The sequence below is a fragment of the Bufo gargarizans genome, chromosome 1 (assembly GCF_014858855.1).
Source record: "Bufo gargarizans isolate SCDJY-AF-19 chromosome 1, ASM1485885v1, whole genome shotgun sequence".
NCBI classification, from domain to species: Eukaryota; Metazoa; Chordata; class Amphibia; order Anura; family Bufonidae; genus Bufo; species Bufo gargarizans.
This window is the reverse complement of record NC_058080.1, coordinates 195,682,465-195,696,374: the sequence shown is the minus strand read 5'-3', so window position 1 is coordinate 195,696,374 and position 13,910 is coordinate 195,682,465. Positions and strand designations below refer to the sequence as shown.

Here is a 13,910-nt window from a genome sequence, read left to right as displayed (position 1 = left end):
ACCAGCACACTAAGGCTTACATGCACACGACAGTAAAAAACAGACATGTGATGTACATGTTTTTTTAACGGCCATCACATGTCTGTTTTGAGATCAGTGGTAGTCTATGGGGTTATTCACATAGCAGTTTTTTGGGACGGTCAATGAAAAACTGACGACAAAAAATAGAACATGCACTATCTTGTCCGTTTTTTTACTGACAGAATGCCGCCATACAATTTGAATGGGTCCCTTTTTACCGTCTGTTTCTCAGAAGGGCATCAGTGGAAAAAAACCAGTGATAAAAAAAGCCTAAGGCTACTTTCACACTAGCGTTGTATACGGAAACCGTATACAAATGGATACCCTTTTTGTTCCTGATCCATTAGACGGATCCGGTGAAATACCGGATCCGTCTTATTCGATATCATCCGGAATAACAGATCCGGTATTTTAAAAAATTTTTAATGATCAAAGGCAAAATCAGCCCCTCTTATATACCGGCGCATGCGCAGACCGGAAAAACTGCATTAATACATCTCTATGGAAATGAATGCTGGATCGGGCAAGTGCGGTATTATTCCGGGAATGTGTTCGAAAAAAAAAAAAACACTGCATGCTGCGGTATTTTGTCCAGTCAAATACAGTAAAAGGGATGGAACGGAAGACATCCTGATGCATCCTGAACGATGCTTTCCATTCAGAATGCATTAGGACAAACTGATGTGTCTTTTTTCCGGTATTGAGCCCCTTTACCGGATTTCAATACCGGAAAAGAATAACACTAGTGTGAAAGTACCCTAACACGCCCCTTTTATTTCACAAGACATTTAGCTAGAGAATTGATAGCAACACACTGAGCATGCTCGACCTAACAAAGGCTCAGAACGACAGGTCGATGCAATGGTAATTTGAGGGAACACAGTAGGTAGCAGAGGAAGAAAACTACTTCTATAACTACTGAACGGTAGATATGTGAAAGTGACATTATATTAGGTAATTATTGATAAATTAGTCTAAAACATATAAATTTTATATTTATGGTAACCGGATTACGCCTTTTAAGTCTGCCTGTACCTGTCTATGCAGAAGGACACATTTTTGCCAGTTTTTGAAAAACCTTTTTGCTAGTTTTGTAAAAGTGCTAATTACTGAAGACATCAGACTCTTTATAAATGGCCGGTAATGTATGTAAGTCAATGTGCTTTGCATTTACTTATTTTCAAGATCTTATGTCTGGTCACACACCACTCGGTCTTCAAGGGGTTGTCTCATCAGATACAATAGGGGCATATCGCTAGGATATGTCCCCATTGTCTGATAGGTGCCATTGCTGGAACCCGCACCTTTATCCGGTCCAGCCACCACCAAATGCTCCCCATAGATGTGAATGGGAACGCACCGTGCATGACTGGCCACCGCTCCCATTCACTTCTATGGGTCTGACGGAAATAGCCCAGCCAGTGCACTATTTTCGGCGGCCCAGTGAATGGAGGGTGGCTGCGCATGCACAGTGCGCCCTCCACCCCTTTCGGGACTCCGTTTAGGACAATGGGGTCATATCCTAGCCCCCAGATGAGACAACCCTTTTTAATGGCTCACAGTACAGCAGAGATGTCTGAAGGCCATGTTGTACAGTTGTGCTACTTCAAGATCCCGCAATGAAGCTTTGGATACCTAAAACGCTCAGTTTAGTCATGCAGGAACCAGCCCTGGAAATTCAGACATGGACACTAATTGTAGTTCTGCAGGGGCCATTGTCAGACATGACTAACCCTCTGTCAGTAGGACGTGGCTTGATACGAGTAGATGCCATATATCCTGCACTAATTCAGAGTTGTATTGTACCTGACATTTAGAGGAACAGTTATTAGTGTTTAAAGGGCTTCTACCACCACATTTGGTCCTATTTAGCTGACTGACACTAGCGATGTGCTGACTGACACTGACTGACACTAGCGGTTATCATCTGTCTGCTGCCGTTCAACTTAAAAACGTACTTTCTCGCCCAATTCCTTGGGGGACACAGGAACTCTTGGGTATAGCTTATCTCCATAGGAGGCGTGACACTAAGTAAAAGACTGTTAAGCCCCTCCTCCAGCAGCTATACCCTCAGCCTGGAGAGAGAGACTTCCAGTTTTTTGCTTAGTGTCAAGGAGGCAAGACACTCTCTGCACTGCAGAGTTGTCTTTGTGAAGATTTTAATTTTTTGTTTTTTTCACTTGATTTTTTCCCACAGGGACAACAGAGTCGCAGCAGACTTCTCTGTTTTCCCGGGGTTGAGCTGCGCCAGGGCCGGTTATCCGCCCTGCTGCCTCCCCCACAGAAGAAAAGGAGGACCAGGGCAGCTCATGCTCCCCTGCATCCCGCCAGCACTGGGTCGCCCACCTGCAAGCCCCTCTCCAGCTGCTGCCACTTCTGTGTCAGTGGCTGAAGGGGCGTCCCAGCTGGATGGCATAGAGGGTGAAGTCGGCGAATGGTGAGGTGGCTGTACAGCCGTGCGCTCCCCTCCCCCCTCTCCTCCCCTCCTCCCCTCTCTTCTTTTCCCCGTTCTCGCTCCTGTCCCGTTAGCTGGCTCCTACCGTTGCGGGCCTCCGTTGCTCGATTCAGCTGGCCTATCTATCTATCGGCACTCTCTGGGCAGGCTGAGCGGCGTAATGAGGGAGGGTTACTGCTGTGGCGACGCGGATCCTCTCCGTCGGCTCCTGCCTTCAGAGACCCGTTGCGGGTCCGGAGGGGGACATCTCTGTAGGGGAGAGTCTGGATCAGCACGGGCGGCATTTTGTTCGCGCGCGCGCGAAATGTCTCGGCGGGGGGCGGAGTTTTCAGGCGCTTTGGGCTCTGGATTCAATTAAGGGGCGGACGTCCTTTCTCCCGCTCCTCACCGGCCCCGCCCCCTCTCGTGCCTGCTTGTGTGCAGGACGGATCTTGCTGCTGTCTTCTGCTGTGCCGCGGTCGTCTGCTTGGAGCTAGTCGATTCACTGTGACCTGGTAGGACTGTTGAACCTCTCCATCTCTGCACCCCTCTGGCCTGGAATATATTTTCCAACCAACATGTCTGACCCCTTAGTGCCTGTGGGACCTTGGTATCATACCTGCACCGCATGTAAGGCGCCGTTCCCTCAAGGGCAGTCAGACCCACATTGCTCGGCTTGCAAAGACCCATTGCAGGGCCCGCCATCTGTTGTGTCACCCCCTGGCCTCTTGGATCCCCCTGACTGGGCTAGATCCCTGTCCCAGGCTGTGGTTAGTCTCACTAGCGTTGTGGGCCGACTTGCAGATGCGTTGCCGTTACCGCAGCCGGATGATTCCCCTGCTGGCCCCTCCGGGTCCGCTGTTGTGGTCGACCCGGCTGAGTCCCTCTCTGCAGGCGATTCCTCTAGAGCCCGTCAACCCCAGAAGCGGCCGAGGGTGGACCACCGGTCATCCTCAGATGCTTCGGTATCCCCCCCAAGGGTGCGTTCTCTGTCGGGTCCTTCCTCCCAACAGGATGGGCTCTCTGAAGGGGAACTAGTCGATTCCGATTGGGATATGGACTCGGCACTGCCCTCAAAGCTGGCCTCTGCCGTGGGCCACCTTATTAGCAATATCCGTGATACTTTTAAGATTCACGATGATCCCCCTGATCCTGAAAGGACCAGTGTTTCCTTTTTTCGCCAAAAACAGGCGTCTGCAGTTTTTCCCCTCCATGCTGACTTTTCGTCAGTGGTTTCTAAGGCCTGGGCCCGTCCTGACGCACGGTTTACCCCGCCAAAAAAGTTGGATGTCTGTTATCCGTTCCCGGCGGATTGCATTTCTAACTGGGCGTCACCCCCTAAGGTCGACCCCCCGGTGGCCCGTCTATCCAAGAGCACGGCTATTCCCGTTGCGGATGGTTCTTCCTTACAATCTACTGAGGATCGCCGCATAGAGACCCTTACAAAGGGTATCTTTGCGGCCTCCGGTTCCGCTCTTAGGCCGATTTTTGCCTCCGCTTGGGCTGGAAAAGCGGTTTCAGAGTGGGCGTCTCAGCTGGATCTGGAGCTTGAGTCCGACGTCCCTATTCAAGACCTCCGTGCTCTGGCTCAACTTATCGTTCAGGCCGGTAAGTTTGTCTGTGAAGCATCCCTGGATGCCGGGGCTCTCGTTGCCCGTTCGTCTGCCCTGGCCGTTTCGGCTAGAAGGGAGCTTTGGTTAAAGGTTTGGTCGGCGGACGCCGCGTCAAAGCGGTCTCTTACTAGCCTTCCCTTTACTGGTTCTCGTTTGTTCGGGACTCGCTTGGATGAAATCATCTCTGAAGCCACAGGGGGGAAGAGTACTCATCTTCCCCAATCTAAGGCTAGAGGCGCCACTCGTGGTCGTCCCATCTTCCCCCGCTTCAGGTCTTCTCGTAGGGCTTCCGGTCCTCGCACCGCTTCAGGTCCATCCGCTAATCCGGTCCAGGACAGGCGTAAAAAACCCTTTTTTCGGACCCAGCCCTCCTGGCGCAAGTCACAACCTGCTCGCGCTCCTGCGACCAAGCAGGCCCCCGCCTGAAGGTGCGCCCCCACCCACCCGGGTGGGGGGACGTCTCCTCCTGTTCAGGGACTTCTGGCAGGCGCACGTCTCCGACGCCTGGACCCTCGAGGTTGTGTCTTCCGGGTACAAACTCGAGTTTGCGTCCCTTCCCCCAGTTCGGTTCTTTCGTTCCCGGGTTCCCCTGGATCCCCGAGGGGCGGCCGATTTCTTTGCGGCCGTTCACACCCTTCTGGACAAGGGAGTCATCGCCCCGGTTCCTATGGGGGACAGGTTCAAGGGGTTCTATTCGAACCTTTTTGTGGTCCCCAAGAAAGAAGGTTCGGTACGTCCCATTCTGGATCTGAAGAGGCTGAACCGCTTCCTTCGTCTTCGGCGGTTCCGGATGGAGTCTCTCAGGTCGGTGGTGGCTTCTCTGGAACAGGGGGAGTTCCTGGCCTCCATCGATATCCAGGACGCCTATCTTCATATTCCAATCGCGCGTTGTCATCAATGCTTTCTGCGCTTTGCAGTGGGGTCCGACCACTACCAGTTCGTGGCTCTTCCCTTCGGGCTGGCGACGGCCCCTCGTGTGTTCACGAAGGTCCTTGCCCCCGTCCTCGCCTTACTTCGTTCCAGGGGAGTTTTTCTACTTCCGTATCTGGACGATCTCCTAATCAAGGCGCCTTCTCTGTCACAGACTTCCGCCAGTGTGGATCTCTCGCTGCAAACCTTGCGCCGCTTCGGTTGGATTATCAATCTGCCCAAATCCTCTCTTGTTCCTTCCCGGCAATTGGTCTTTCTGGGGATGCTGCTGGATACGGAGTCAGCGGTGGTTCGGCTTCCGTTGGAAAAGCGCCAGCTCCTTCACCGGTCGGTTCAGAGCCTTCTGTCCCACCGCCGCCCTTCCTTCCGGTTCAGCATGCGGGTCCTGGGACAGATGGTGTCCTGCTTCGAGGCGATTCCTTACGCACAGTTCCACTCCCGCATCTTTCAGACGGCCATTCTGTCCGCTTGGGACAAGTCCCAGGAGAGTCTGGATCGGCATTTTCCCCTTTCCCCCCAGGTTCGTTCCTCTCTCCTCTGGTGGCTGCGGACCCCTCTTCAGGGGAAGTCTTTCCTGCCAATGACTTGGCTGGTGATTACCACCGATGCCAGTCTGCGGGGTTGGGGGGGAGTGTTTCCTCCTCGGTCCGTCCAGGGCACTTGGTCTCCGTCGGAGTCCAGACTGCCGATCAATGTTCTGGAGCTGAGGGCCATCCTCTTCTCGCTCCGACACTGGACTTCGTTGCTTCAGGGTCGCCCTGTTCGGGTCCAATCGGACAATGCCACGGCTGTGGCGTACATAAATCACCAGGGGGGCACTCGCAGCGCGGCGGCGATGAGGGAAGTGTCTCTGATCCTTCGCTGGGCGGAGGTTCATGTTCCGGCCCTTTCGGCCATTTACATTCCGGGAGTGGACAATTGGGCGGCGGATTTCCTCAGTCGGACGACGATCGACCCGGGGGAGTGGTCTCTGCACCCCGACGTCTTCGAGTCTCTTTGTCTCCGTTGGGGTCGTCCGGACGTGGATCTCATGGCCTCCAGATTCAACTACAAACTTCCCATCTACGTGGCCAGGGCCAAAGATCCGGACGCTTACGGCGCGGACGCGCTCGTCCTCCCCTGGACGGAGTTTTCGCTCCTCTACGTGTTTCCGCCCCTGCCTCTTCTTCCGCGTGTCCTTCGGAAGATTGCGGCGGAGGGCACGACAGCAATCCTAATCGCCCCGGACTGGCCGCGTCGTCCGTGGTACGCCGACCTTATGTTGCTTCTGGCAGACGCTCCCTTGCCTCTGCCTCTCAGAGAAGACCTCCTCTCTCAGGGGCCGATCTTCCACCAGCATTTAGGGTCGCTACGTTTGACGGCGTGGCTATTGAAACCGCGGTCCTGACGCGGCGGGGGTTTTCGGCTGACGTGGTCCGTACCATGATTCGTGCACGAAAACCGGCCTCGGCCAGGATTTATTATCGTACCCGCCAGCACTGGGTCGCCCACCTGCAAGCCCCTCTCCAGCTGCTGCCACTTCTGTGTCAGTGGCTGAAGGGGCGTCCCAGCTGGATGGCATAGAGGGTGAAGTCGGCGAATGGTGAGGTGGCTGTACAGCCGTGCGCTCCCCTCCCCCCTCTCCTCCCCTCCTCCCCTCTCTTCTTTTCCCCGTTCTCGCTCCTGTCCCGTTAGCTGGCTCCTACCGTTGCGGGCCTCCGTTGCTCGATTCAGCTGGCCTATCTATCTATCGGCACTCTCTGGGCAGGCTGAGCGGCGTAATGAGGGAGGGTTACTGCTGTGGCGACGCGGATCCTCTCCGTCGGCTCCTGCCTTCAGAGACCCGTTGCGGGTCCGGAGGGGGACATCTCTGTAGGGGAGAGTCTGGATCAGCACGGGCGGCATTTTGTTCGCGCGCGCGCGCGAAATGTCTCGGCGGGGGGCGGAGTTTTCAGGCGCTTTGGGCTCTGGATTCAATTAAGGGGCGGACGTCCTTTCTCCCGCTCCTCACCGGCCCCGCCCCCTCTCGTGCCTGCTTGTGTGCAGGACGGATCTTGCTGCTGTCTTCTGCTGTGCCGCGGTCGTCTGCTTGGAGCTAGTCGATTCACTGTGACCTGGTAGGACTGTTGAACCTCTCCATCTCTGCACCCCTCTGGCCTGGAATATATTTTCCAACCAACATGTCTGACCCCTTAGTGCCTGTGGGACCTTGGTATCATACCTGCACCGCATGTAAGGCGCCGTTCCCTCAAGGGCAGTCAGACCCACATTGCTCGGCTTGCAAAGACCCATTGCAGGGCCCGCCATCTGTTGTGTCACCCCCTGGCCTCTTGGATCCCCCTGACTGGGCTAGATCCCTGTCCCAGGCTGTGGTTAGTCTCACTAGCGTTGTGGGCCGACTTGCAGATGCGTTGCCGTTACCGCAGCCGGATGATTCCCCTGCTGGCCCCTCCGGGTCCGCTGTTGTGGTCGACCCGGCTGAGTCCCTCTCTGCAGGCGATTCCTCTAGAGCCCGTCAACCCCAGAAGCGGCCGAGGGTGGACCACCGGTCATCCTCAGATGCTTCGGTATCCCCCCCAAGGGTGCGTTCTCTGTCGGGTCCTTCCTCCCAACAGGATGGGCTCTCTGAAGGGGAACTAGTCGATTCCGATTGGGATATGGACTCGGCACTGCCCTCAAAGCTGGCCTCTGCCGTGGGCCACCTTATTAGCAATATCCGTGATACTTTTAAGATTCACGATGATCCCCCTGATCCTGAAAGGACCAGTGTTTCCTTTTTTCGCCAAAAACAGGCGTCTGCAGTTTTTCCCCTCCATGCTGACTTTTCGTCAGTGGTTTCTAAGGCCTGGGCCCGTCCTGACGCACGGTTTACCCCGCCAAAAAAGTTGGATGTCTGTTATCCGTTCCCGGCGGATTGCATTTCTAACTGGGCGTCACCCCCTAAGGTCGACCCCCCGGTGGCCCGTCTATCCAAGAGCACGGCTATTCCCGTTGCGGATGGTTCTTCCTTACAATCTACTGAGGATCGCCGCATAGAGACCCTTACAAAGGGTATCTTTGCGGCCTCCGGTTCCGCTCTTAGGCCGATTTTTGCCTCCGCTTGGGCTGGAAAAGCGGTTTCAGAGTGGGCGTCTCAGCTGGATCTGGAGCTTGAGTCCGACGTCCCTATTCAAGACCTCCGTGCTCTGGCTCAACTTATCGTTCAGGCCGGTAAGTTTGTCTGTGAAGCATCCCTGGATGCCGGGGCTCTCGTTGCCCGTTCGTCTGCCCTGGCCGTTTCGGCTAGAAGGGAGCTTTGGTTAAAGGTTTGGTCGGCGGACGCCGCGTCAAAGCGGTCTCTTACTAGCCTTCCCTTTACTGGTTCTCGTTTGTTCGGGACTCGCTTGGATGAAATCATCTCTGAAGCCACAGGGGGGAAGAGTACTCATCTTCCCCAATCTAAGGCTAGAGGCGCCACTCGTGGTCGTCCCATCTTCCCCCGCTTCAGGTCTTCTTGTAGGGCTTCCGGTCCTCGCACCGCTTCAGGTCCATCCGCTAATCCGGTCCAGGACAGGCGTAAAAAACCCTTTTTTCGGACCCAGCCCTCCTGGCGCAAGTCACAACCTGCTCGCGCTCCTGCGACCAAGCAGGCCCCCGCCTGAAGGTGCGCCCCCACCCACCCGGGTGGGGGGACGTCTCCTCCTGTTCAGGGACTTCTGGCAGGCGCACGTCTCCGACGCCTGGACCCTCGAGGTTGTGTCTTCCGGGTACAAACTCGAGTTTGCGTCCCTTCCCCCAGTTCGGTTCTTTCGTTCCCGGGTTCCCCTGGATCCCCGAGGGGCGGCCGATTTCTTTGCGGCCGTTCACACCCTTCTGGACAAGGGAGTCATCGCCCCGGTTCCTATGGGGGACAGGTTCAAGGGGTTCTATTCGAACCTTTTTGTGGTCCCCAAGAAAGAAGGTTCGGTACGTCCCATTCTGGATCTGAAGAGGCTGAACCGCTTCCTTCGTCTTCGGCGGTTCCGGATGGAGTCTCTCAGGTCGGTGGTGGCTTCTCTGGAACAGGGGGAGTTCCTGGCCTCCATCGATATCCAGGACGCCTATCTTCATATTCCAATCGCGCGTTGTCATCAATGCTTTCTGCGCTTTGCAGTGGGGTCCGACCACTACCAGTTCGTGGCTCTTCCCTTCGGGCTGGCGACGGCCCCTCGTGTGTTCACGAAGGTCCTTGCCCCCGTCCTCGCCTTACTTCGTTCCAGGGGAGTTTTTCTACTTCCGTATCTGGACGATCTCCTAATCAAGGCGCCTTCTCTGTCACAGACTTCCGCCAGTGTGGATCTCTCGCTGCAAACCTTGCGCCGCTTCGGTTGGATTATCAATCTGCCCAAATCCTCTCTTGTTCCTTCCCGGCAATTGGTCTTTCTGGGGATGCTGCTGGATACGGAGTCAGCGGTGGTTCGGCTTCCGTTGGAAAAGCGCCAGCTCCTTCACCGGTCGGTTCAGAGCCTTCTGTCCCACCGCCGCCCTTCCTTCCGGTTCAGCATGCGGGTCCTGGGACAGATGGTGTCCTGCTTCGAGGCGATTCCTTACGCACAGTTCCACTCCCGCATCTTTCAGACGGCCATTCTGTCCGCTTGGGACAAGTCCCAGGAGAGTCTGGATCGGCATTTTCCCCTTTCCCCCCAGGTTCGTTCCTCTCTCCTCTGGTGGCTGCGGACCCCTCTTCAGGGGAAGTCTTTCCTGCCAATGACTTGGCTGGTGATTACCACCGATGCCAGTCTGCGGGGTTGGGGGGGAGTGTTTCCTCCTCGGTCCGTCCAGGGCACTTGGTCTCCGTCGGAGTCCAGACTGCCGATCAATGTTCTGGAGCTGAGGGCCATCCTCTTCTCACTCCGACACTGGACTTCGTTGCTTCAGGGTCGCCCTGTTCGGGTCCAATCGGACAATGCCACGGCTGTGGCGTACATAAATCACCAGGGGGGCACTCGCAGCGCGGCGGCGATGAGGGAAGTGTCTCTGATCCTTCGCTGGGCGGAGGTTCATGTTCCGGCCCTTTCGGCCATTTACATTCCGGGAGTGGACAATTGGGCGGCGGATTTCCTCAGTCGGACGACGATCGACCCGGGGGAGTGGTCTCTGCACCCCGACGTCTTCGAGTCTCTTTGTCTCCGTTGGGGTCGTCCGGACGTGGATCTCATGGCCTCCAGATTCAACTACAAACTTCCCATCTACGTGGCCAGGGCCAAAGATCCGGACGCTTACGGCGCGGACGCGCTCGTCCTCCCCTGGACGGAGTTTTCGCTCCTCTACGTGTTTCCGCCCCTGCCTCTTCTTCCGCGTGTCCTTCGGAAGATTGCGGCGGAGGGCACGACAGCAATCCTAATCGCCCCGGACTGGCCGCGTCGTCCGTGGTACGCCGACCTTATGTTGCTTCTGGCAGACGCTCCCTTGCCTCTGCCTCTCAGAGAAGACCTCCTCTCTCAGGGGCCGATCTTCCACCAGCATTTAGGGTCGCTACGTTTGACGGCGTGGCTATTGAAACCGCGGTCCTGACGCGGCGGGGGTTTTCGGCTGACGTGGTCCGTACCATGATTCGTGCACGAAAACCGGCCTCGGCCAGGATTTATTATCGTACCTGGCGGGCCTATTTGGCTTTCTGTGAGACCTTGGGGACTCCCCCTCTGAGGTTTTCCCTTCCTACGGTTTTATCCTTTTTGCAATCTGGTCTGGTTCTGGGCTTGGGTCTCAGTACCCTGAAGGGTCAGATTTCGGCTCTTTCGGTCCTTTTTCAGCGTCCTCTGGCTCCGCTCGGTCCGGTTAAGACCTTTCTTCAGGGGGTTGCTCACTGTGCTCCCCCCTATCGTCCTCCTGTTCCTGCTTGGGATCTTAACGTTGTGTTGGCGGCTCTCCAGTCTTCCCCTTTCGAGCCTCTGCGCAAGGTTTCCCCTCGCTTGTTGTCTTGCAAAGTTTTCTTTCTCGTCGCCATCACGTCTCTTCGGCGTGTGTCTGAGTTGGCGGCTCTTTCTTGCGTGGAGCCCTTCTTGGTTTTTCACCAGGACAAGGTGGTTCTCCGCCCTGTTCCGGAATTTCTTCCGAAGGTGGTGTCCGCCTTTCACCTGAATGAGGATATTGTCCTTCCTTCTCTGTGTCCGTCCCCGTCGCATCCCCGGGAGCGGGAGCTTCACCGTCTGGATGTTGTTCGGGCTCTCAGGATCTACCTGGATGTGACCAGACCCTTTCGACGCTCGGATTCTCTGTTTGTGATTCCGGAGGGTCCGCGCAGGGGGCTGGCGGCGTCTAAGGTGGTTGTTGCCCGCTTCCTCAAGATGGCTATCGTTGAGGCTTACCGTGCTCGGGGCAGGGATCCGCCCTTTGGTGTTACCGCTCATTCTACCAGAGCGGTCGGGGCTTCCTGGGCTCAGCGTAATCGTGCCTCGGCTGAACAACTGTGCAAGGCGGCCACCTGGTCTTCTTTGCACACGTTCACCAAGTTTTACAGGGTGAACACTTATGCCTCGGCGGATGCTGCTTTGGGCCGCTTGGTCTTGCAGGCGGCGGTGCCTTAATGTTTACGGTGCCTGGTTCGCTTTTGATTGTGGTCCCTCCCTGTTTGTGGACTGCTTTTGAACGTCCCAAGAGTTCCTGTGTCCCCCAAGGAATTGGGCGAGAAAACGAGATTTTTGTATAACTTACCAGTAAAATCTCTTTCTCGCTCTTCCTTGGGGGACACAGCGCCCGCCCATTGTTTTTTTGTTGGCCTTCGGGTGTTTTTTTCTGACTTGTTGGTATTGGTTTGGTTGCTCCTTGCCTTTGTCTTGCACTACTTGGGCACATAACTGGAAGTCTCTCTCTCCAGGCTGAGGGTATAGCTGCTGGAGGAGGGGCTTAACAGTCTTTTACTTAGTGTCACGCCTCCTATGGAGATAAGCTATACCCAAGAGTTCCTGTGTCCCCCAAGGAAGAGCGAGAAAGAGATTTTACTGGTAAGTTATACAAAAATCTCGTTTTTATAGATATGCTAATGAGCCTCTAGGTGCTATGTGGGCGTCATTAGCACCTAGAGGGCTCCGTCCACTAACCATTTCAGCCGCCCATCACCTCCCTCCAGCCCGCCCCGCTCCTGTTGATTGACGTGAAACTTCTCAGTATCTCGTACCAATGCCTGCGCCGTGCGCTTCTGTATTCGGCGCAGTGAGTGAATGCCGCGCTCCTGGTACCGGCTTCCTCACTGTAACGTAGTTAGCGCAGGTGCAGTGAGGAAGCCGGCGCCGGGAGAATACAGAAGCGCACGGCGCAGGCGCGGGAATTGGTACGAGATACTGAGAAGTTTCACGTCAATCAACAGGAGCGGGGCGGGCTGGAGGGACGTGATGGGCGGCTGAAATGGTTAGTGGATGGAGCCCTCTAGGTGCTAATGACGCCCACATAGCACCTAGAGGCTCATTAGCATATCTATAAAAGTACGTTTTTAAGGTGAACGGCAGCAGACAGATAAGAACACTGTTATGGACTGCTGACACTAGCACATCGCTAGTGTCATTCAGCTAAATAGGACCAAATCTGGTGGTAGAAACCCTTTAAACTACTTGCTATCAGCATTGTTGAGCGCACTCTCTATATGCTTCATTTTGATTTAAAAACCATTGTGCTTTCTGTCTAGACCTCGCCAGACAAAGTTGACTATGAGTATAGTGAGCTACTGCTCTATCAGAACCAGGTTCTCCGAGAAGCTGAGCTCTACAAGGAGGCACTGGATCACCTCTGCACCTATGAAAAGCAGATATGCGACAAGCTGGCAGTGGAAGAAACTAAAGGTACCTTACTAGTGAGCAGTTTGTGCTTTGAACATCGTTTTAATTGCGGGTGCAACACATTTATGAGCAACACTAATCTGCAAGTTAACGATGTTTTCCTGCATCTAAGAGTTTTTTGAACTCTTTTTATATTAAAGATCACTGTTTATGGTCCATTTTATGCCTCATGTTTATTACAATGTATTTATTTTTCTCTTGTTTAGGTGACTTGTTGCAGCGGTTGGGCCGCCTTGAAGAAGCTACAGATGTCTACAGAGGTTTGCTGGAAAGGAGCCCGGAGAATTGGGCTTACTACAAGGGTTTAGAGAAAGCTCTTAATCCTGGTAAGGTTATATCAGAGTATAATTTTGTGGCAGGGCCAGATCATAACTCTTGCAGCCGTTGGAAACATTGTGATTTAATAGTGTTTTCCTATACTTAGATATTGATGATCTAGCCTCAGGATAGGACATCAATTTCAGATCTGTGGGAGTCCAACACCTGACACCCCCACCAGTCAGCTTTTTTGGGCAGTCGCCATATTGGAAACTATACTAATCTGGAAGCGGAAGCGGACAGCTCTGTGCTAGAGTACTGCAGCACAACTCTCGTTTAAGTGAAGTATGCTGGTGCCGGAAACTACAGAGTACAAAGCGTCTGCTTCTGCACTGTTCAGTGTATATAGTTTCTGGAATTTTTTTTTTTTTTTCTTTACACCATATTGGAAAAAATATTTTTATATTTTAATAGTACGGGCATTTTCTGTCACGGTGATACCCATGATGTTTACATTTTTATTTTACTTTTTTGTAATGATTTTGAAACTCCTATTTGATCGTACAAAATCCATTTTTTTTTAATTTTTTTTTTCATTTCAATAGTTTTTTATTGAGGAATTTTATAAGACCTATAAGAAAGAAACAAAACCGTGAATACTGGTCAGGATACATTATGACGTATTACAATTGCGCGATGCAACAGCGCATTACGCCAATTAAAGAAACAATCGTGGATTTTAAGATACTCGGAAACGCAAGCTTCCTTGTTTGTGAACCCAATAGATGCTGTAATTAGCCGCGGGTCTCTGCTGTTAGAAACAGCAGACACCTGCCGGCCATGACGTCCGCTGCACGTGCGAGCGGGCACCATGTTTGCCTATGG

General features: G+C 54.0%; 1 protein-coding gene across 1 annotated transcript in view; it reads left to right on the top strand.

Moving 5' to 3' along the window:
• Positions 1–13,910, top strand: part of NAA15 (N-alpha-acetyltransferase 15, NatA auxiliary subunit) — a 79,922-nt gene that overhangs the window by 18,279 nt on the left and 47,733 nt on the right. Inside the window, exons 6-7 of the mRNA XM_044300869.1 lie at positions 12,617–12,770; positions 12,974–13,093. Coding sequence (XP_044156804.1) covers positions 12,617–12,770; positions 12,974–13,093 — 274 coding nt within the window. The remainder of the gene's footprint in view (positions 1–12,616; positions 12,771–12,973; positions 13,094–13,910) is intronic.